This window comes from Podarcis filfolensis (assembly GCF_964270895.1).
Source record: "Podarcis filfolensis genome assembly, chromosome: 2".
In the NCBI taxonomy this organism is placed as follows: domain Eukaryota; kingdom Metazoa; phylum Chordata; class Lepidosauria; order Squamata; family Lacertidae; genus Podarcis; species Podarcis filfolensis.
The window spans coordinates 28282004-28306728 of NC_139605.1; the positions used below are offsets into that span (position 1 = coordinate 28282004).

Genomic DNA, 24725 nt, shown 5'->3' on the forward strand with positions numbered 1-24725 from the left:
CTGCTGGTAGCATTGTGTTCCATGTCTTAACTTTAAGGTCTTTGCTCACATTCAGACATCACTCTAAACCAGGGGTCAGCAAACTTTTTCAGCAGGGGGCCGGTCCACTGTCATTCAGACCTTGTGGGGGGCCAGACTATATTCCTATGCCTCACAAACAACCCAGAGGTGAATTTAAAAGACACAATTTAAAGGACACAATCTACTCATGTAAAAACAAGCTGATTCCCGGACCATCCATGGGCCGGATTTAGAAGGCGATGGGGCCTGATCCGGCCCCCGGGCCTTAGTTTGCCTACCCATGCTCTAAACAATGGCTTAGTGAGACATGAATGTGCCTAGCCATTTCCTCTCCTCATGGACAAGAAGATGCCTTCAGACATGTGCTCCCTCCCCATGTACACAGCTCTGATAGTTTAGTCCTTTTCACAAGCATTTGAATTAATTCTTAGAATATACCAAATCAGACCATTGGTCCATCTAACTCAGTACTGTCTACACTGACTATTGAAGGCTCTCCAGGGTTTCAGCCATTACTCTTTCCCAGCCTTACCTGGCTATAGCAAAGATCGAACCCGGTACCTCCTGCATGCAGAACAGATATCACTGAGCCTACAGCCTTGTCCATGATCTTACCAATACTTTTGCTCAGTGACTTTTCTGTAGAGGGGAGGTAAAGTGTCACATGAACATAAATACTTCAGTAGTACCCATTGAAGAAGAAGAAGAAGAAGAGTTTGGATTTGATATCCCACTTTATCACTACCCTAAGGAGTCTCAAAGCGGCTAACATTCTCCCTTCCCTTCCTCCTCCACAACACACACTCTGTGAGGTGAGTGGGGCTGAGAGACTTCAGAGAAGTGTGACTGGCCCAAGGTCATCCAGCAGCTGCAGGTGGAGGAGCGGGGAAGCGAACCCGGTTCACCAGATTACGAGTCCACCGCTCTTAACCACTACACCACTCTGGCTCTCTCTCAGAAGTTAAAAATCCTTCGTCAGGATAACTTTTATCAAAATGCATTAGGACTTGGAGCTTTTTCTTAACATTTTTTTTTTTGAAGGTCACTCTTTTGGCTTATTTTGATGCTATCCCCCTCCTCCTTTTTTGTATTTCAGTGTAATGCATAATACTCTTTATCACACCACCACCAGAAGATGCCCCTAGGAATATCTGACGCAGGCATAAATATCTCACCAGGGCTGGGCGTTCCTGGAGGCATCCATTTCTTGGCATGCATGGGAACTCTCTAAGTCATCAGGAGCTTCCACATGAAAAGCAGCACTGTACATTGAATTCCCTCCCAGAGGCTGGGATCAGTGCCGGATTTACATATAAGCTAAACAAGCTATAGCTTAGGGCCCCACTCTCTTGGCCCCCCCAAAAAAAAAGTTTAAAGGGGAAAAAACTGGATGTACATTTCCAAAATATAAGATAAAAAACAAATAAAAGCCCCCCTACATGCAGCAACAATGTTTTGTGTTGTGTAGGCTCCTATGATGTAAGTAATGTGCCTCCAATCGTTTTAAGTTCGAGCTTAATAATTATTTCACTATTAATATACTTGCTCTGGTCCATGGGGTCACGAAGAGTCGGACATGACTAAACGACTAAACAACAATTGATATACTTCTTCTTAATTGTATTTCAGTTCAAAAATTACTTTGATAAAATACATACAGTATTCTGTTATGTGTAAATGGCTTTGGATACCTATTAGGTCCATAAATTACCATGTAGCATATATTCAACACAAAAAACAGCGACCATTTGTTGTTGACAAAGGACAGCTGGACATATAAAGGGCCCCATTACCTTCAGCAGCTTAGGGCCTCATCAAGCCTTAATCCGGCCCTGGCTAGGATGCAAGCAATGGGTAGGTGGGTGGGCGGAACCCTAGCCTTCACATACTGTATTAAGATAATATTTTTTTGTTTTGTTTTAGACCAAATTTTTTAGTTGCAGTATAAATCAAGTGTATGGCATATTTCCTCTTCCTCCGTCCGACTGTTGTTTTTCAAGACTTTATTGCCTGCTAAAAATACTCCTATTATCATTCTTGTATAATTCCAACTAGGTACATGATATGCTAGCGGGACAGAACGCCCGCTAGCAAGATGCAAAGACGCTCTCCCTTTCTCCTCCTCCTCCTCCAAAGGTCGCAAGTCACAGCTGCCCTCTTGGCGATTTACGTAGCAGCTAACGCAAATTCGCCACGGCTCTGGCAAAGCTATATAAGGGGGAACAATTTCTCCAGTGTTTAGGCCACAAAAAGGCTTTTCATCATTGCCATATGCGAATTGTTCCAACTATGCCTCTCTTTTTAAAAACAACTAAAGAAGTAAAAACAATTTCGTGTAGACTGTTACACTCCGCCCCGGAGGGAAGCAGGAGAAGGCTCATTGAAATCCATCATTTTTAGACCCCTTCCGCCCTCCCTTTGGAAACCAAGTGACAAAAAGCATATTTAGAGCTGATCCATCATGTGGCTCCTGCAGTAGTAGCAGTAGTAGTAACGCTGGTTTTGCAACTTAACTAAACCGGTTGAACTACCACCATTGTGGATAGCGTTGGCTGAAAGGCTGCGCTGGTTCCTTCATCGTGGGAAAAGGAGAGGTGGTGGGAAGCTCTACTGCTCAGCCTAGAGGGCATCATTTGCGATTACGTGGATGCTGCCTTTAGACTTCCGTCTAATGTTATCGCAAATATCCAAATGATGTGTCGTAAGCACTCCGAGTTAGGTAAGCTATGAGGCTCCTACTTGAAGAGGAATCTGTAGCCCTCCAGAAGCTCTGGGATCACAACTCCCATCATTCCTCATTACCGTGCTAGCGATGATGGGAGTTGGGACTCCAATAATGTCGGTGGAGGGGGCACAATTTTCTCACCACTGCTTTAAAGATTAGATTGCCACAGTAGCCCCAGGCTGTCCCCCCCACCTGTCCTCCACCCCCCAGCTCTGAAGGGTGTGGTGTCCCCAAACTGCACTTTGAGCTAGAAAGAGATTTCCAACTATCAAAGTATTTTGTTACAGCCCTCTCTGTTCATTTACAGTAATCAAGGAGGCAATACCATAATTCCTCTAAAAAAAATCATAATAAAAAGATGGGCCTGGCACTGGACTGCTAGTTGATGCTGTTCAGTGATCCAGTCTGGTTAGATATCTGCTTATTTCTTATGAACCAGAGCCCTTATTTCTGATAGCCTGATGCAGCGCTTCTTATGGCCCTCTACCAAAATAGCGAGGAACAGACCCTTCTTGAAAATAAACAGAAACAAGCAGTAGGATATACAAACCTCTTATGTGTGCATATTGCCCAGTTCATTTCAGTGGAAATTTCAGTAGCCTTTGCTATGTATGCCCAATGAAAATGGCCAGTTGTGTTTCAGATAACAGGGCAAACACCCAGTGTTTTTTGTTTTATTATTATTATTATGTTTAGGGGTACTCTCATTTTCCTACTCATATTGAAATACTGCCCCTCAATGAGGCCAAACTTAGATTCACAAAGTGTTTAGGGGTATGCGTACCCCTGCGTACCTTCAGAAAAAAAAGCACTGAGTGCACCCATGATCAGACTTCTCAACCTTGTTTTAACTTAAAGCTGCAGGGAACTTTGATTCTGGACCAAATCTGTGGCACTGGGGAGAAAGGCATTTTCTAACCCTTTCCTGATTGAAATTGCCTTCTGGAAAAGCTGTCATTAGTTCCAGCAGGGGGTAAATGAGAATCATGATGCCAGTACCTGACTTGTTTTGCCTAACTGCGACTCGCCACAGTTTCAGAGAAGCAGTTTCAATTTGTACCCACTTCCCTGTTTGCAGTGTCCATACAGAGTTGCATATGTTTGAGTAAACATGAGCAGGCTCGCTGTAACTGATTTATTGTGGTGTGGACTTCCATATTTTTGTCGGCTGTGTGCATTGTGCTGAGGATGGGTTTGCATGTGCGTGTATTGATACAGATATATAGATACTCTGTTGGAAATGCAGTGGAAGATAAAACAAACGACACATTTCTTAAAAACTAAAGATAACAGCAGTCCAAAAATGTATTTTAACAGCTGTAGTAATAAATGCATGATGTAACCGTTTGCTGAAAACATCAAAGTATGAATGAAAGAGAATGGCTGTAAAACCCAATGGATGCTAATTGCCTTGAAGAGAACAGTGCCACTCTCAATGAGTCAATATAATCTCTGCAACAGAATGTGAAAAGTTCTAATTTTGAGTTGGCCTCTGAGGCATTAAGGCCCTTGTACTCCAAGACAAATCTATACATTCTTTCTTGGTGATATTTCCATTACTGGTCATTTCTGATTTGCGCAGAGCTAAATTGGCAATATAGAATATAAACAGTGACATATGAAATGATGTTAAACTTCTGGCTAAAAAAGCTTTTTTAGTGCGTCTTGCTGTTCTGTTCAGGTAGCCTTTGAAGAAATGGACAAATCACCCTTGGAAAAAGGCTTCCTTCCTCCCTAGCAGTGACATTAGCCTTTTCTGAAGTGTACGTAAAAACTATGGGGAGGAAGTTTGCTTTAAAAAAGGCCTTTGAAGCAGAGATTGTATGATGTATCCCTTCAGATGGAACGAGCGACCACATCGGTTTATGAAACAGCACCATTGTTTCCTTTGCATTAAAAAAAAGAGAACCTTGTTATTTTAAGGACTTGCATAAATTAAAAGACAGGGTGGCCTTTACTAAAGCTCATTTAATTCTGATGCATTCAGTTGTTTTAGCAAGGAATGTTCAAGAGTATGCCATACTTTGACTGTACCTGTCCTTGTGGTTTAAACCTAGATATTGTAAATATTATAGTATCGCATTCTTTATATAAGTCATCGAGAGAGCAATACTGAGTCTATACTGTTTGTGCTGGGTGAATTTTCTATTTGCAATAACCGATTAAAGGAGGCAGTACTTGAGAGGATGCTGCCTGGCCAGGCAGATTCAGAAGTTTGTTTTAGTCATTCAGGCTTTATTCAGGTTTGCATACATTCATTCAGCTTTTTCCCATTTTATTTTAACATTTCATTTTAACATTTTTTAAAAGAGGAACACTCTTTCCTTTTAAAAAGCGGCAGGCTGTGATCTGCCAGGGTAATACAGCATTTTAAGCTTATTTATGTTGTAGTTTATTTGGGTCTGAGTTAACTTCTGTTGATGCTACCCTGTGTTACTTTCATCCTGTTAGTCTTGTAATAAGGCTGTTTTACAACCAGATTTTTCTCCGTCCTCCTCCAGCCATGAGAACACTTCTCCCCCACACCAGCAAATTTAGTGTTACAGACACTAAAATGCACAAAGATAATTTGGGCTTGGCAACAGGATTATACTGTACAGATTTCTGTTTGATTATAAGGAAGTCATTTTATATACGGTTCTTTGAAATTTGGCAGCTCCACCTACTGAGGAAGGTTGGCTACTTCCTTGGCCTAGACTTTTGTTGTTGTTGTTGTTTAGTCATTTAGTCGTGTCCGACTCTTCGTGACCCCATGGACCAGAGCACGCCAGGCACTCCTGTCTTCCACTGCCTCCCGCAGTTTGGTCAGACTCATGTTTGTAGCTTCGAGAACACTGTCCAACCATCTCGTCCTCTGTCGTCCCCTTCTCCTTGTGCCCTCCATCTTTCCCAACATCAGGGTCTTTTCCAGGAAGTCTTCTCTTCTCATGAGGTGGCCAAAGTATTGGAGCCTCAGCTTCACGATCTGTCCTTCCTGTGAGCACTCAGGGCTGATTTCCTTAAGAATGGATACGTTTGATCTTCTTGCAGTCCATGGGACTCTCAAGAGTTTCCTCCAGCACCATAATTCAAAAGCATCAATTCTTCAGCGATCAGCCTTCTTTATGGTCCAGCTCTCACTTCCATACATCACTAGTGGGAAAACCATGGCTTTGACTATACGGACCTTTGTTGGCAAGGTGACTATATGGACCTTTGTTGGCCTAGACTAGAGAAATGAAAAATCGACTTCTCCCACTTTGCCAAGACCCTCCACCTGTGGGTACCCAGTGTTGTTGGACTACAACTCCCATCATCCCTGAGCTCTGGGCTTGCTAGCTAGGGGGGATGGGAGTTGTAGTTCAACAACATCTGGGGACCCACAGGTTGAGCAAGGCTGCTCCAGAGTATGGATTGGGGATACAAATAATTATTAATGTTTGCAAGAACACTCAAGATTCATTAACCAACAATTAAGGGTATAGCTTAATATAGCATTTCCACAAAATGCAGTGAGATCCGCAGCCATGTCGCAATAATTGGGCTACCATAAATTAAACTGGGTTCTTAAGGCACTGCTTGCAGGAATTGTGAGAACAAAACCCCAGTGTCTTGTGTGAAAACTGTGCTGGTATCTATTTGGTCTTGCTGCACTGAAGCACAGGTGAATGCAGTAAAATGCTGACATGTGTTTTTCAGATGCTATCTCTCTTTCACCCACGTTGCTAAAGTCAATTGATTTTTAAGAAGTCCTGAGTAGTGTGTGCCTAGGTGCTTCACACCTGGTGTGTCACTGTATGGTCTGGATGACTGACATCTTTGGGTCTCTTTATGGTGAGAGAGAGAGAGAGAGAGATGATAGATGATAGAGATAGATCTCTCTCTCACACACACCATAAATAATATGGTGATACACACACACACACACACACACACACACACACAAGTGGTACCTCGGGTTACAGACGCTTCAGGTTACAGACTCTGCAAACCCAGAAATAGTACCTCGGCTTAAGAACTTTGCTTCAGGATGCGAACAGAAATCATGCGGCGGCAGTGGGAGGCCCCATTAGCTAAAGTGGTGCTTCAGGTTAAGAACAGTTTCAGGTTAAGAACGGACCTCCAGAACAAATTAAGTTCTTAACCCGAGGTACCACTCGTGTATGTGTGTGTGTGTGTGTGTGTGTGTGTGTGTGTGTGTATCACATCACCATAAAGAGACCCAAAGATATCAGTCATCCAGACCATATGGTGCTATATATTGTGCAGTAGCTCAGGAGAACAAAACAAGCAGCTGAAATAGCGTCCTGTCTTCAGCCGGATGCCTTCTCACTTCTACAAGTTCCTTCACTTTCTCTCCCCAAGCCAACGTCTCCCTCCACTGGTAAAACGAAGTGCGCTCTCTCTCTCTCTCTCTCTCTCTCTCTCTCTCTCTCTCTGTCCCATATTATTCAGGTAGGTGCTGGATTAAACAGGTCTGCTAATGCAGAGACACCAGGGCACCATTTCAGCACCGAGCTGTGTTTGGATTGGAGTTGCCATGGCCTTTATCAAGAGCCACCCCTAGTGACACATCCAGTGCCAGGACTTGCTTTGACTTTGACTCTTCTCCAAGGGCTTTGCAGAGCACCTTAAACAGGAAAGGGGGGGAAGATGGAAGCTCTTAGAATCCCGATGTTCATTCCTTGCTCCTTTCAAAGCCGCTATCTGTAAGTGACACTTCAATTGAGGGGGGCAAAGAGCTCTCTGTTTTAACATGGTGATAAGTTTATATATATATATATATGTACATACACATAAAAAAAGAACATTATGAGAGATTAAACCTACTGTGCTGCTTCAGCTTCTTGCTATCTAAAAGGCACAGCAGCTGTGTCTGCCTGAGCAAGATAATGATAATAACTTAAAATGCGGAGAACAGATAAGTGATATATCTTTTTCGTGGCTTTCTTGCTGTTAAAGTAATATGAATTTACATCCCAGCAAAACACTGAATTTGAAACACATTGTGGACTTTCTGATGTCAAATGCATCTCCTTTAGGAGTTGTGTGAATATATATTTTCTGGATGAGGAAGACTACAGAATAATACGGTTTTATTTTTAATTTGAGGTATTTTTAGCTGCAAAATCTTTTTTCTTAAAAACACACAATTGCAGTTGGCATTGCTTTGTTGCAGTTAACATATCTATTATCACTGGTGTAACAGACAAAAAGTAAAGCAGTGGCACATTTCATTATGAGGTTTGGAAGCAGAGGAGTCCCAGACTTAGGGTCTGATCTTCAGGGCTCTCTGTCCAGTGCTGCTCTTGAACCACCTTAAACTTCTGTGTGGTAGCACAATGTATGGGGCTGTAAAAACAGTGGGGGAAACAGCAAAGTTGGTGGTGGATTGCTTACCAATCAGCAGGAAAGTAATCTCCTACAGGTCTGGCTAGTAGGAATTTTTCAGCGCTTACTTGTTGTGTAGCTCTTGGTGAAACATATCCCACCAGCCCCGAAAAGAGAATGAAGCATTGAAGCAAATCAACCTGCTGCATTTTATTGAATTGCGACTCGGGCAAAAAACAAACCAAACCCACACCTCCAGAGTTTAATAATTATTTAGTGAACATTCTTGGGTCATGAGGAAGGCTCTCATTAGAGTAGCAAAAGCTTTATTGCTTAGCAGTTTGTGAAGGTGTGTTTTGAAGGCAGGAAGGAGGGGAAATGGAAAAATACTAAATGCTTGCAATTGTTTAGCAGATGGTAGATTATTTTATTTTTTAAACTTGATCACCATGGGAGCATTCACAGGGTGTTGTGAGTGTGTGACAATGCATGCACACATAAACACACTGGCTGGTTACACAAACTGGATTCGTTCAACTGATACATTGGCACCCTGTTTGCAAAATTTAACAGATCCAAAGTACAGGTGCTCTTTCACTTATGCAAGATTAAATGTGCTGCCTTCAACTGTACTTGAGGGTCGATTTCAAAAAATTCTGATGGAAACATACATTTGTGCCATGTGTAGGTGGCAGTATTGAATCAGTAGCTCGTGTGCTTCTAGCTTGCGCTCCTTATAAATATTCGAGGAGTGAGGTTATTACCGCTCTACACACATATAAAAAAAGCTGTGAAAATGCTTTTTTTATAAAAGGTTTTGAAAAAATACATTGAATTTGGCATAGCGCACTATCGCCATCTAGTGTCACATTTGTACGATTGCACATTACAACACATTTAAAACTTTTATTTGTAGCTGTATAGTCACAGGTCGCTCAACCATTGCTCCTATGTCCTTTCTTCTAGCAGATCGAGATAATCAGGTGACAGCAAAAACTGCAAAAAGGGGGGGATTAGCATAAGTTTTATTATTTGATTGATGTAAACCTCTGGAATGTATTTTGTATAGTTAAGTTTTTACCTCCATCTTCAGTACATTTTTATTTTATTGCTATGGCTAGTGGCTGATGCAAATAAAGATTCTTCTGATTCTGATAATGGTTCAAAGTTGGCTTGTCTTGAAACTGGAGAGAGTTTGTCTCAGGTCAATATTCTAGGACTGGATGACACACCAAGGTGATGTGTCAGAGCAGAACCCTCCAGAGCAGATTTAGTGGGTGGAGAGGTGAGGAAAAGAGCACTGTTGTGCAAGCAGATCTCATTCTGTGCATGCAGCAACTTAGAATCATAGAATTGTAGAATTGAAATGGTCAACTAGTCCAGCCCCTGCAAAGCAAGATCACAGCTAAATGGCAGGTGACCATTCAACTCTCTCGTGAAGGAGAGTTTGCCACCTTCTGAGGTATTCTATTCCACTGTTGAACAGCTCTTACTGCCAGAAAGGTCTTCCTAATGTTTAGTTGGAATCTCCTTTCATGTAATTTGAATCCAAGGCTTGGGTCCTACCCTCTGGTGCAGGAGGAGACAAGCGTGCACTGTCTTCCATGTGACAACCCTTTAGATATTTGAAGATGGCTAACATATCACTTCAGTCTGTTCTTCTCCATGCTAATCCTACCCAACTCCCTCAACCGTTCTTCATAAGGCTTGGTTGGTTTCTAGACCCTTGATCATCTTGGTTGCCCTCCTCTGTACACATTCTAGCTTTTCAATATCCTTCTTAAACTGTGGTGCCCAGAACTGAACACAGTAGTCCAGGTGTGGTCTGACCAAGACAGAAGACAGCAAAATAAGCCTAGAATAAAATTAGTTTTTAGTTTTTAATTTTTGCTGCGGCATCACACTGTTGATTCATACGAAGCTTGTTGAATTCTGTTCGAAGTTATTTCAGTGTGAAACTATTCTCTCCAATTGGCATCTATTAAAACTAGCATATAAAATGTACAAGCCCACATGAATGCTCTTCTGTCAACTTCATGACATGAAACAAAATTCAGCAAAAATTTCCTGCTGCTTGAGATGACCTCTTGTTTGTCATAAGCAGCCTAGCAAGTGACTATTTTACACATGAGCTCATTTTCATGTTTTGGGGAAACAGATGGGTTGTAACATGCTAAACATTATAAACATAATAAAAAGTATCACTACTAACTAGGGATGGGCCAGTCTTAAGTTCATCTCTTTCTGTATCAGTTTGTGATTTATTTCTTTTTTAAAAGTGAAAATTCATCAGCATTTTAGTACAGATTTCTCTGAATACACACACACACACACACACACACACATTTTTGCATATAACTTTTCCTGATGTGCACATTTTTTGCAAGCAATTTCTTCGAACATTTATGTCATTTTCACTATTATGTGCATTTTTATGTAGAGTTTTCACATGTGGGTACATATTTTTGTACGCATTTTCGACTTGGAGAGCTGCACAACAAAAGCTGGAAGACCGTGTATATAGAAGGTATAGCTGTGTTTCATTTCACATAGTGTTTGGGTAGGTGAGGTTCACATTTAAATCCTAAACAAAACCAAGTCCTCCTTCACCTCTAGTTCCAACCACTCGAATGAGATGATGAAGGATGCAGACCTGTACATGAAGGGCACATTATTTTGATCTATCCTTTTCAAAAGAAATACCCTGTCCATCACTTGCACATCACAAATCATTTTTATTTTTTTACTAAGAGAAGCTGCAAAGTATCTTGATTCCTGGCCCTTAATCTCTAAAATGAAAGTCTTGTTATGCATGCCAGTTCTGTGTGCTATATACTCAGGTCTGGGTCATTTTTGCCTTAAAGGCTAGCTGAGTGGAAATAACAGTTGGATTTCCTTGCTGCTGTCTCATTCTGGGGCTCCTATTGCAATTCTGCGAAAACTTTATCCCGGCATGAAGGCTGAGGCTTGTGGCTTTTTATCCTAACCGTTGAGGCTTTCCAGAGCACCTGGGTTATTCTATCAGGTGTTTTGATCCTATATTCTGTGGGACACTTGCAGCGCAGCAGCTATTATCAATAGTGCATGTATTTATCAATCCGTGTATAAAAACAATTTTTGCCAGGTTTATTGTTCTATCCTTGGCAGGAAAGGACAAAGCTGTTGTTTTCTAAATGGCTCTAGTTTAGATCATGCCAGCTAACAGGACAGTTGAATCCAGTTTCAGTACAGCCTGCAATCAATTGTTAAGTTTAGGAATGAAGCAAAAAATGTTACAATAGATATAAAAAGAAAAACACTGGCGTGTGTTGTTGTGTATTGTCAGCTACAAATGTATTGACTCTTCTAAACTGCTTCCATTATTATGTTTTACAGGGTATTCTATGGGTATTCCAACAGTAGCCACTAGTAATACTATTTACAGTTAGTGCAAAATTTACAAATCAGGGTTTGTTACATTTCTGGTTAAAAGGGGCAGGAATGAATAGTAGATAATGATTCTGAAGTATTTACTTACCAGTGAGAGGACTTGCTCCTTACAACCATTTAAAAGTTCGTTTCTGCCTCTACGAACAATGAAACAATGCAAACGCTATTAAAGGGTTATGATTTCATATAGAAACAAGCTAGTGATCCATTTATTAAGAAGGATTCCAGGCTGAACACATTGGAAGTCACTTTATACAGAGTCAGACCATTGGGCCATATAGCTCGGTGCTGTATTGCCTATAGTGATTAAGGTTGCCATATTTCAGAAAGTGAAAATACAGTGATACCTGAGGTTAAGAACTTAATTAGTTCTGGAGGTCCGTTCTTAACCTGAAACTGATAACCTGAGGTACCACTTTAGCTAAAGGGGGCTCCTGCTGCCGCTGCGCCGCCACCGCATGATTTCTGTTCTAAACCTGAAGCAAAGTTCTTAACCCAAGGTACTACTTCCAGGTTAGCGGAGTCTGTAACCTGAAGCGTCTGTAACCTGAGGTACCACTGTAAGGACAGAAAAGTTATTGAGCTTTTTTAAGTAAAATGGTTCCCCTCCCCCCAAAAAAAATGAGTTTTAGAGGCCCCCCCCCACAAATCACAAAAATCTCCACAGACAAAATTTCCTGACATTAAAGGGGTTCCTGCCCAGATGCAGTTCCCAATGGCGTATGGCAACCCTAATAGTGGCACTGGCTCTCTGGGATTTCAGATGGGCGATACTCCTTAATATACCTTAGAGATACAGGACTGTCCCTTGCAAGGGAAGTAGGATTGGTGCACTGGCGGGGGTGGGGCTGTGCCCTGGCAAACCAGCTGCCTCCCAGAGATGCTCTCCAACACCTCCCTTTCTAGTGTGAGCCAAGAGGCAGGGAAGTTGAGGCACAGGACCACACTGCCACAGCTGCTGTTGCTGCCAAAAAGTGGGATGGCGGGGGGGGGGAGCGGAAAAATAGAGGAGGCTGCAGCTGTTGCTAAAAGTGTAGCAAAGAGAGAGGGAGAAGCAAACCAAACAGGGAAAGGAGGGGACGCTGCTGCAACCATCGTGAAGAGGAGGAGGGGTGGCAGAGTTGAAGGCAACCAAAGTTCTACACAGTGTGATTAGATCTGGGACCTTCTCTTGCCCCTGCCCGCCCCATGGCCCTGCGAAGTTACCAGGGGTTGTGCCAGGGGCATTCTGCATTCAAAGCATATGGTCTACCCCTGAGTGGTCGCCCTTCTAAGCTCAGTGCAGTTATTGGGAAGTGACAAAGTTGTGAACTGTGCAACATGGTTCACCCTTTGAGGGACGTATCCATGGAGGTGGGCATCTGATAATGTTTTTGGAAAGCAACGTCAGTGGAGATTTGCCCTAGATCCAGCCTTCCTTCCAAATTACTCATTAGAAAACACATTAGGAAACAGTTTGGAAAGAGCAATTCTGAACACATTCAAGGAGGGGAGATTTAAGCAGTCTCTTCCAAATCTACCTTCCTCTGCTCAGGCTTGCAGAATGCTCAAGCTCCTCTTGCTTAAGAGAAAAGAATTATAGAGCTCCCATCTTATCATTGAGTAGTTTGATCCCTGTGTCTTCATATGGATTCCTTCACTCACAAAATAGATTGTTTATATGATGCAGAAGGTTTAATCAACCCTAAACAAATTCAAATTGGTTGGATTTAACTGCATTCAACTACGCCATAGTTTTTCACTGGGACATAGTATGAACTCCTAATTCTACCTGGATTGCACCCTCTCTCTGTGTATGGACTCTGTGTAACCGCAGCCCCTTTCCATCCCAACAAATATGAATCAGCTAGCAGATACATTAAAAGTTTTTTTACTTCACTTACCACTGGACTTCTTAGACAGCTGCCTTTAATCAGAAGATTATTTAGGCCGTGTTATGCTGTTCCCAGACACTTAAAACATTTGACTGGTGTCTCATCTTGGCTGAATAATGCTGCTTCATTAATTTTAGCGAGAGGGGTGCATTGCTCAGCTCTAGAAAGCTCTGTTATTACTAGTTCAACTTGCCCTTCACCATCGGTTCACCATTTTCTCCTCCTCCTACCTTTAGTAAAACAGCAGTGACTAAACACTCAGGCAGAATTTATCTTAAGTGGTGTTTGATAAGTTGCTTACCTGAGAAAACCCCCAACAGAGTTCAGTTGAAGGCACCATATTGATGTCTACTAGGTAGCTGAGATATGTTCTTTCAGTATGAGGTACAGCAGGAGAGCCATCACGTTATTCGTCCCATTCAAGGCTCTGTCCTTGATCTTTTGCACGTGAAGATGAACAGGGCTTCCAGGATTCAGCTGTGCTGGTGCACCAGGCTTTCAGAACAGAACTCTTCCCCAGTGCCACTTGTTTGACTACTAATCAGTGGTTCATATTTTCCTGTTGCTTGTTTGAAGCATAAATGGCAAAAGCTTTGGGAACTCGAAGCAGTAGCCTGAAGATTAGCTTTAGATTGGCTGGATATTTGGGGGTGGGGGTAGCGAGGAACAGAAGGGCGCATTTTAATCCTTTCATCCCTTCACATTCCAAACTAATCTAGTTCTTTCGTACACTAGATGTAACAATAGACATCTCTATAGCGCATCAAGCCAAATAGGTTAAAACACACACACACCCCTTCAAGCAACACAGAGATAAATCTTCCTTAGTGAAAGCTTTCGGCTTTTGTTCAGAGCTGGGAATGCAATTTAGACCTGTACTTTTTGGGGAGCAGGATGTTTACATTAATGCGTCCTATGACAGACTTGCTTTTGTGTAACCGTGGCTGGAAGGTTTAAGAACTTCAAGAGTTCACAACTGTATGCATTTTAATTTACTCAGACTTTTTTTCTCTTTCTTTCTTTTTGACTAACTTGAAGGCCGCAGTATAACCCCCAGATAGAAGGAAAGTGAGTGGAATATGCAACTGCAGAATAGATACTTTTAGAACAACCTGCCACCCCAATAAATACTGTTTATACTTATATACTTTATATACTATACTTTTAAAAGATGCAGACAGATCTTTTAGTAGTGCAATGCAGTATTTCCTGAGGTTCATCATTGCTTCTTGTCTTTTGTCCCCACCCCACCCAGTTTAGCCAGTAGCAGGTGCCCTAGATCAGCATAATACTGTGGTGTTACTAGAATGCTTAATGTCAGAGGGTTTGATTGACATGAGAGTCCCAGGCAAAGGCCAAGCTCTGCCAGTTCCCTAGCAAACCTGTTACTGCTATGGCTTTCTTTATCCAAATATTGGCAAAAGGTTTGATGTGTAATGCAGATGGCATTTTTTTTATATATAATTGATCTATTAATTTCAAACTTAAAGGCTCTATTTTTTTTCTGGCCAGGAGATTATACAATGCAAGTGTGCAGCTTTTATTAGGACACATGAATACAGTCCTGGTTTATGCGAATCTGTTTTGCTTGCCAAAGGAGGCCTGGCTTGAACCGGGAATGTTTTAGCCCAAAATTAATTTTTGAGGTGGGTGGAGCAGTGCCGGGGGGACTGTTGGCAGTAGCTGGAAAAAGGAATGGGAACGGAATGTCTCTCCACTTTGGAGTTTCACACCTAATGAATGCTCTTTATGCCCGCGTGGTAACGGAATACTCCACATTATGTGCATGAATAAAAGCAACATTATGCTTATCTCAAATTCTGTCTGTGCTAAATCTGTTTCTGGCACTTTCCTTACTACCAAAGATGAGCAGAACATTTTATAATCAACTTAGTCTCTCCCTGGTTGCCAGTTTACTCTCCAGGTCTGTGATTTTGATGACGAGAGGCATGTGTGCTCAGGCACATGCACTTATGTGTGTTAAAACAGTTGCATAATACAGCTTTTTGCATGCACGGAAGATCTTGAAAAAAGTGCAACCTCCAGTCAAAATACAAGGTCTTAAGAATGTGTTGCAACCTGATGCCCTGGTTTAGCATATGTCTGTCTGACTATCTAGAGCTTTTTAAATTTTTTAGTCCTGGAGGCTTCAGGCGGCGCTTTGAGTTGAAGTACAGTTGGCCCGCCACTTATGCGAGGGTTTGGTTCTGGGGCTCTGTGCACAAAAGCAAAATAGTGGGACGCCCCCCTCCCCACAAGGTGAAGGGCTGTGTATTAGGCTCGGGAAAGGTTGTGGGACACACCCAGAGCCCTTGCACCTCCTTCCCAGAGCCCTGCAAGCAAGGAAAACCCAATGGGTGTGCAGGTAGAACTCTAAAATTGTAGAGTTGGGAGGGATCTAGTCCAGCGTTCTTCAATGAAGGAATATGCAGCTGTCCCATACGGAGACTGAACCTTGTAATACTAATAAAAAAAATATTATTTATACCCTACCTACCTGTCTGGGTTTCCCCAGCCACTCTGGGCGGCTTACAGCATATATTAAAGGTAAAGGTAAAGGGACCCCTGACCGTTAGGTCCAGTCGCGGATTACTCTGGGGTTGCGGTGCTCATCCCGCTTTACTGGCCAAGGGAGCCAGCGTACAGGTACAGCTGGTCATGTGGCCAGCACGACAGCCGCTTCTGGCAAACCAGAGCAGCGCACGGAAACACCATTTACCTTCCTGCCGGAGCGGTACCTATTTATCTACTTGCACTGTGTGCTTTCAAACTGCAAGGTTGGCAGGAGCAGGGACCGAGCATCCCCTGTCCCAGGGATTCGAACCGTTGACCTTCTGATCGGCAAGCTCTAGGCTCTGTGGTTTAACCCACAGCATCACCCGCGTCCCTACAGCATATATTAAAACATAGTAAAACATCAAGCATTAAAAACTTCCCGGTACAGGGCTGCCTTGAGATGTCTTCTAAAAGTTGTGTGGTTCTTTATCTCCTTGGCATCTGAAGGGAGGGTTTTCCACAGGGAGGGGGCCATGACCTTGGCATTATCAGCACCACACTCTAACCAACTGAGTGATGTGAGGAAAATAAATAACTGGAGAGCAGGCAATGGTGGGTTTCCCCCACTCTCCATTTATTTATCTACACAGAAACACACCTGCCCCACACATTAAGGTTGTGATCATGTATGTAAAGTGAGCATAAGTTGTGGGCCCACCATATTACAGAACACACACTTAACAGGGAGGGTAGCAATCATAAAATCTTATATGTAGAGTTAAAAACCTGAGGCCTCTTGCGCATTGATGCTTGCCGCTAATCACCAGCCTCAATAACTACAGCGCATAACTCAGCGTGTGCAGAGTATTCTGACAAATCCCAAATCCTGAACTGAAGGCTTAGAGGGATTCTGCGCTTGTCCAGGGTGAAGCAGGGTTGGTTCAAGGGTCCCCAGTTCTGAAATTTGTCAGGATCCGTCTTCTCGGAAGGGGGCTAACACACCTTCAAATGCAATACCATTCTGCCGAAGTTATAGATGGTTCTTTTATGTATTTATTCATTAAAATATGTCTAGCAAAATAATTTTGGGCTTATTTGTGTGGCAGGCTGTCAGGGCTATTATGCCGGTAAATTTCATCCAGTTCTGTGAAAAAGGGGGTAGGGGGAGACGGGAAGTTGCAGCTGTCCCCCCCCCCCCATAATACTAGTTAATGGGGTAAGTAGAAAGATTCATTTTTACAAAGTGGATTCACACACAGAACCTGATCCAAATTGGACAGGTTCTAAAAATTATTTGGACTGCATCATCCTGGTTTTTTTGAAGCGCCAGATCTGGATCCAAATGGAATCTTGGTGCCCATTCTTTCTCAGATCTTGGAGTTTGAGTCACCAAAGGATAGCAGCACCTAATGTAGCAACCACCACCACGATGCTTTAATTGGAGCCATGATGGCACTACTTACACCTGAAAATAATAATAATAATAATAATAATAATAATAATAATAATAATAGAATTGCATTTGGAGCCGATAACCCTTTGCTGAGGACCACTGCCCCATTGAACTTGTTGTGACTGACTTCTGTGTAAACCTGCTTTAGGGATCATGTAGGAAAAGAGGAGACGTAAGCAAGGCTCAGTTTTTGGACAAGTTTAGCTTAATAAAGCATGAGACTCTGAATCTCAGGGTTGTGGGTTTGAGCAGCACGTTGGGCAAAAGATCCCTGCATTTCAGGGGATGTGATGTGATTCTATGAAAAGGCACTGAGAGCCACCTAGTCTAACCTCCTGCAATACCAGAATCTCAACTAAAGCATCCATGACAGGTGGCCATCCAACTTCTGCTTAAGAACCTCTCCAATGAAGGAGAGCCTACCAACTCCCAAGGGAGTCTATTCCACTGACAGTAGAATGTGAAATCTGGTAGTATTTCCCTGCAATTTATGGAAGGGCAATTTGTTTTTCTTGGGTATTCGGTTAGCCCCAACCACCTAAACATCTGTCATAAGTTTGGGAAGTGTTGAAGCTAGTTTCCATATTATTATAGTTAACTTACTGTATATATTATATATTTACCTTATAAAAGCTAAATTCATTTAGCTTTCATAGGGTGATATCATGCTGTTTGCCCACTAATGGAAGGAACCTGACAGCAGAATGGGGAGCAGGGCCAATTTTTTCCATTGCAGTCCCCTTTTCCCCTCTCTAAATTTGCTCTGGAGCATTCCCTAAATATGAAACTGGTTCTAATGTTACAGGTTTGAGACTTTTGATGCCTAGAATCTTGAATTTTCCTTTCATACTCTATGTTTAAATGTTTTGGAGGTTGTCCTTGGACAAGAGATCAGTTTATGAATCTTTCAAGGTGCAACAGTCAAAATGTTAGATTACTGTTACAGTATTTATTTATTTAACCTTTGTGTCTATCAACTTTGCAAAACTGCCTCAACCTGTCACATTCTTACAGTCTTCCGCTCCTGAAGTTGTTATATAAAACACAGATTTTTGAAAGGGAGTATGGTAAGGTTTGAAATTGCTTGAGGGAGATCTGCAACTGCATTGAGCCTTTCTCAACCTTGGGCCCGCCGCTGTTGTTGTGCTACAACTCCCATCTTCCCTAGCTAGCAAGACCAGTGGGCAGGGGTGATGGGAGTTGTAGTCCAACACCCAAGATTGGGAAAGGCTGAGCTAGGTGATGATGATAGATCTGTCACTCTGTAAACATTAACGTAAAATTAAGCAACACGTTTTTCTCCCCACCCCGCCCTGGGCTGGATAGAAGAAGATGATATTTGTTGGGGGATTTGTACAGTGGTACCTCAGGTTAGGTACTTAATTCGTTCCTGAGGTCCGTTCTTAACCTGAAACTGTTCATAACCTGAAGCACCACTTTAGCTAATGGGGCCTCCTGCTGCTGCCGCGCCAACGGAGCACGATTTCTGTTCTCATCCTGAAGCAAAGTTCTTAACCTGAGGTACTATTTTTGGGTTAGCAGAGCCTGTAACCTGAAGCGTATGTAATCTGAAGCGTATGTAACCCGAGGTACCACTGTATAGCATTCTCTGTTCCAATTCTTTCCTTTTGATGAAAATCAGTAGCTGTTTACCTAAGGTATGAACTTTCCCACTAAAAAGTTAGGGATTCCCTGTGATGCATTGTAGGATATGAGAACACTTCGCCCTTAATTGAAAGTATTCCCATTTCTCTGTGAGTATCACAGTCAGTGACTTCTCTTGAGCAGCTAATTAGTGCGATTATTCCGCAGCTGCATTAGTTTCACCGCAAAGGTTTTTTCTCTTGTTTTATCAAAAGGATCAGTCTCCCTGGGAATGTTTCAACCTGACAGGCCTGAAACAGCAAGATGGTCATCATTCTCCACCCCTACCCCCATCCTTTTGGGCGACGGGATGTTGGAGGGGGAAAAAATAGTTCGGTCTGAAATGTGGGTTTAAACCTTTTTTTTTGGTCTTAAAATACTCACATTTCAAACTACAGATTATTGACACGAAGAATGAAAATACGCTTATTTAGATATGTTAATAATGTACAGCTCTGGATGTTAATTGGGGAGGATGAGACTTTGCTCTGTTTGTCCATCTTTTATGCCTAGTGGGGCACTCTTAACAATTTCTGTCCCTATTTGGGGGTTTTCTCAAAACATACACAACTTTTCCCTCCTAGAAATGAATCCTAATTTGTTTTCAATAGCAAAATCTATAGGGATAGAATCCATGGAGGTCCTTAATATTACCTACCTTTGCTGAGAAATTTGTATGGTTCCCTGGAAGTGATTACAGTGGTACCTTGGGTTAAGTACTTAATTCTTTCCGGAGGTCCGTTCTAAACCTGAAACTGTTCTTAACCTGAGGTACCACTTTAGCTAATGGGGCCTCCCACTGCCGCAGCGCCGTCGGTGCATGATTTCTGTTCTCATCCTGAAGCAAAGTTCTTAACCCAAGGTACTGTTTCTGGGTTAGCAGAGTCTGTAACCTGAAGCGTCTTTAACCCGAGGTACCACTGTACTGATTAAAAGGGAACCATAGGCTGAACTTCATTTTTTGCAGAGGTGGAAATGCTCACCTAATGTTCACTTCTGAAAACTCCCTTATTTAAATTCTATTTTAATTGCATATATATATTAGGGGTGGGCAGTATATTGATACTTTATCTCTTATCGGTATGAACTCCAGACCGCAATAAAGGTTTCTCATACACACACACACACACACACACACACACACACACAGTCAAACCTTGGTTGTTGAACGTAATCCGTTCCAGAAGCCCATTCGGCTTCCAAAATGTTCGACAACCGAGGCATGGCTTCTGATTGGCTGCAGGAGCTTCCTGCACTCAAGCGGAAGCCGTGTCAGACTTTTGGCTTCCAAAATACATTTGGAAACCATAACACTTAACTTTCGGGTTTGTGGTGTTCAGGAGCTGAAACGTTCCAAAACGGAGGCATTTGGGAACCAAGGTTTGACTGTAGACTTAAACTCACTTTCAAGTTCAGTGAGTGAAAAGTCACCCCACAACTTCTCCCCTTCACATAAGTGGCAATCAGCTTATTTGATTACATGCTGTGGAATCAATGTGTGGTACTGGGTTACTTCCATTTTTATAAAACAAAAAAAAAAATTTCCCTTCCAGTAGCACCTTAAAGACCAACTAAGTTAGTTCTTGGTATGAGCTCATATCAAGAACTAACTTAGTTGGTCTTTAAGGTGCTACTGGAAGGGAAAAAAATTTTTTTGTTTTGACTATGGCAGACCAACACAGCTTCCATTTTTATATGCTTTGATGCAGTATGCCAGCAGATTAAATTTAGACCAGAATACACTTGTGTGCTTGTTTCCTGGAGGTTTTTTAAGAGATTTAGGCTGAAATATTTACAATAGTCCTAGGATTGTGTTGTTGTTTAAGAAGTATCTGAAGGTCAAAAATATGCTCATGGAGATTGCCCGTGACCCAGAAATACATGCAGAGTCCATGTGCAGTATGGCTTTCTCAGGCAATAACTCCCTTGCAGAATATTAATAATAATAAAGCAGTTTCCATGTTTGTCATTTTATCAGCTGTGAGGGTGCATTTCTGCCTCACTATATGAAATCAATCAAAACAAGGGACCCAGAACGGTAATTTAGGGTGCAGTCCTATACCCAATTTCCTTTGAAATCAAACCTTTTTTTTAGTAGTAGACATGTATAGGGATTGCACAGTTGATTTGATTGTTTTGAAATGGTTAGCTCCACCACCAGACTTTTTTTTGACAAAAAGGAACCTTGTTTGAAAGGAGAGAAAAATAGAACTTATTTATATATATGTCATGGATGCTTTAGCTGAGATTCCTGCATCGCAGAGGATTGGGCTGGAGGACTCTCAGTGTCCCTTCCAACTCTACAATTCTAATGATTCTATGAGACATGCACCTAAACTATAGTGGTTATAAAATCATTTGAGTGCTTATCACGCAGCAGTATTTAACTATGCATATCAGAGCTGTGCGTTAAGTTTTGAACGATGCATTCAGAGTTGAACTTGAAAGAGAAAGGTATGAATTTTACATAACCAGGCTGCTAAGATCCACTGACCGAGCAATTAGTTAAAAATCTCAGCCCGTGCTATGTATGCTTTGACAAAGATTCCCTTCCCCTGGCGCATGTGCTCCCCCCCCCCACCCCCAGTGCAAGTCTACCGAGTCCAGGCAATGCAATTGATGAGTAATGGAACTATCTGTGTCTTCTGGTCTTTTCCCCCAGCAGCTCTGAGCACCCTGGAGCTTCGAAGCCCCCGCTAAGCTCCTCCAGTATGACATCACGGATTTTGCTACGACAGCAGCTCATGCGTGAGCAGATGCAGGAGCAGGAGCGCCGAGAGCAGCAACAGAAACAGCAAGCAGCCCAGTTCATGCAGCAGAGAGTGGCGCTGAGTCAGACACCAGCCATCAACGTCAGCCTCCCAGCCAGTCTCCCTCCTGCTACTCAAGTGCCAATGGAAGTCCTCAAGGTATGTGAAGTTTCCAACGTGGGGCTCTGGAGCTCCATTAAGAAGGTTGTCTCTCTCTATACAATTAGCACGAGTGTTTCTAAAAGTGTTTCACCTATAACAGTGCGATCAATTTCATTGCCCGTCCCCTTTTTGCAGCTGCTGTGCTTTTCCCCAGGTAAGTCTAACCTGGGCCGGGAAATGAAAGCTGTGTTTTAGAAAAAGAAAAGCATTTAAGAACAAAGGGTGAGTCTTTCTTCAGTTGAAAAAATGGATGTGAAACACACGGTTTTAAAAACGGCCCCCCAAATTTCAGACATTTAAAAAAGAAGGACTTACCCAAATTCTTGCGTTTTCAGATTTCCTGGTTTCTGTGGAATAAGCGTTAAGAAAAAATACCAGCGAATAGCTTTGTTCAGAAACTTAGGAAAGATCCCGCACAAAGGATTGTTTCAGAAAGCCTTAATCTGGAATACGGTCTTTTGCTGTTTGCCACTAGTAATCCTTTTTTGCTCAAATGACTTCATTTCTTTTTGTAGCTTTTGTGCTCCTTCCTCATCCAGTGTCCTAATTACTGGGGAGAATCTGTATCTGGAACAGACTTCTTCACTTCACCGCAGTTGGGTTAGACCAGCTACCGCAGAGTAGCGCAATTAATTTTAAGCGACACTCCAAATTTGAAAATAATTTATGTAACTCCAAAATTCAGAAGAGATGCTGCAATTGGATGTTAGTTTTACCCCCCTGCTTTTGCACCTGCGACATATATAAACCGTATTTCCCCCACTTAAATTGATGGTTGGTAATTTTCACTGCTGTGTGTCCACATGTGTGCTGCAATATAGCAATGTCTATGGCTCTCCAACAATATGGTTAATTGGGCACTTTAAAAAAGCTTAGTTTGCAAATGCAGAGAGACTACTTTAGTTAAAGCAGGGGTGGGGGAACCTGTGGCTTTCCAGTTGCTATTGAAATACAACTCCCATCAGCCCCAGCAAGTATCATTAGTGGCCAGGCATGATGGGAATTGTAGTTCAGCACCATCTGGAACACACACGTTATCCACCCCCAACTTAAAGCATATGAACAAATATTAGCAATGGCTGTTGTGGTGGCATTGGTTATGTTAGGTGGCTAAGCAAGGTCACAGGTGAATTTGCAGGAGTCAACCCTACATGTCTTTGTAGAATTAGGTCTGAGAAGGTGGCTGCACAGGATCGTATTCTTGGAACGTGAGATGTGTGGGATAAGATTTTGATGGAATGCAAGGCAAGACCATGGTCTAGAAACTCCACAGAACACTTGTACTGCATCTAATACACAACCTGATCTTTTGTCTTGTTCCTTGCTGGGTAAAGCACTCTGAGAAGGTTTTGTCATCTTTTGTGAACTCGGATGAAAGTAAATGACTCCAATGAAAATAAATGGGCATGTGGATATATGAAGCAGCCTTATTCTGAGGCATATCTTTGCCAATTCTGCTCACTGATAGGGGGATCTGCACAATGTGCCCCTTTTTGTAAACCAGGGATCACTAACAGGCAAACTTGGAATTTGAGGGAATGTTATGACTGCTCTGAAAAAATGCTACCCCAGAGGTTCATTCACAAAATGGCTACCTCCTTAATAAATTAACATAATAAATGAAGCTGTTTTATACAGTGTCACACCATAGGTGTGTGTTGCACTCCACAGGGTCTCCAGAGACAAAAATAAAATAAAAATTCAAGTCTTGCTATCCAAAATCCTTTTAACTGGAGAGGCCAGATATTGGATTGAGGACTTGTTGCATATAGGTTATGAGCTTGACCATTGATTTCCATTCCATGTGTGGTCTGTATGGGCTGTGTCCGTTTCTTGTAGTGAAGTGACGGCAACTAATGACTATTTATTTATGAGAATTATATGCTGCCCTTCATCAAAAGATCTTGGGGCAGTTCACTGAGTAAAATACAGGATAAAAACAAGAAAATGAGTAAAACAAAAACAGCAAAACAATAACCCTCCTAGAGCATGAGTCTGAAATTAAAACTTTTAGAGGGTGTGAATATTTTTGTGCATAAGTGAACAACCTCAGTGCATGAGATTTAAAGCTTTGCAGTTCATTTGTTTAGAGTTGGAAAATTGTTACCATAAAGTCTTTGTGCAGAAGCTATAATTAGACGCTTTAGATTAATGTAGGTTTTAATTCTATACCGTAAAATCCTGCGGTTAATCCTTGAACTCTCTTGAATTCTGCAGGGGCCTGCCTGTCAGTTCTGATCTGAAATGGTTTGTCATCTCTTTCTCCATCAGTCTGATCTTGACTATGACAGATCTTATGCCAAAGTAGGGACTGAAAGAAATGTTGTAAATTCTTGCTGAGTAAGAGTAAATTGTAACTGACGAGACCACCAAGTGATTTGTCTATCCAATAAGCAATATGTCCACCCAGCATGAATTTAATATTGAAACACTACAGGGAGGTCCTATGCATGTCTACCAAGAAATAAGTCCTATTGAATTCAATAGAACTTGCTTCCAGGTAATCATGTGTGTTGGACTGTATCCTATGCAACTAGAAGGAGTGCTAATTTATGGACATGTGCAATTTAGAATTAGATCTGAGCCAAAATGCTTTCCTAATTTTATCTCCCTAGTTTACAGGCTCCAGAACTTAGGGCACTTTCGGCTATTTGAGAAGGATACAAAAAGTGGTGAAATTTGCAGTGAACATCAGTAGCAATGGTGTACCACAACATTGCTATGGTTGGTTGTTGGCCACCATGTTTCCTTTTCATGGATTACTGGTGTGAGCAGGCATGAGGACAATTATTCCGGCTCTCTGAGAATCCTGAGAACAGAAACACAGTAACCTCCAGCCACTAAGATGTTGGGGAGCAAAA

At 42.1% G+C, this 24725-nt stretch overlaps 1 protein-coding gene and 1 long non-coding RNA gene across 9 annotated transcripts in view; one reads left to right on the top strand and one right to left on the bottom strand.

Moving 5' to 3' along the window:
• MITF (melanocyte inducing transcription factor) overlaps positions 1-24725 on the top strand; it is a 137576-nt gene that overhangs the window by 68207 nt on the left and 44644 nt on the right. For 3 of the 8 annotated variants that reach the window (XM_083601654.1, XM_083601657.1, XM_083601658.1), the window contains exon 2: positions 21618-21861. In XM_083601654.1, the coding sequence (XP_083457780.1) occupies positions 21618-21861 (244 nt within the window). Of the gene's footprint in view, positions 1-7285; positions 7435-21614; positions 21862-24725 lie in introns of those variants that run through there. The other 5 variants (XM_083601655.1, XM_083601656.1, XM_083601661.1 and 2 more) reach the window with 4 other exon arrangements.
• LOC310756253 lies at positions 8074-14421 on the bottom strand. The gene is made up of 3 exons (XR_014544776.1): positions 13661-14421; positions 11574-11622; positions 8074-9052 (listed from the first exon to the last, which is right to left on the bottom strand). It is a non-coding gene; the product is annotated as an uncharacterized lncRNA (long non-coding RNA).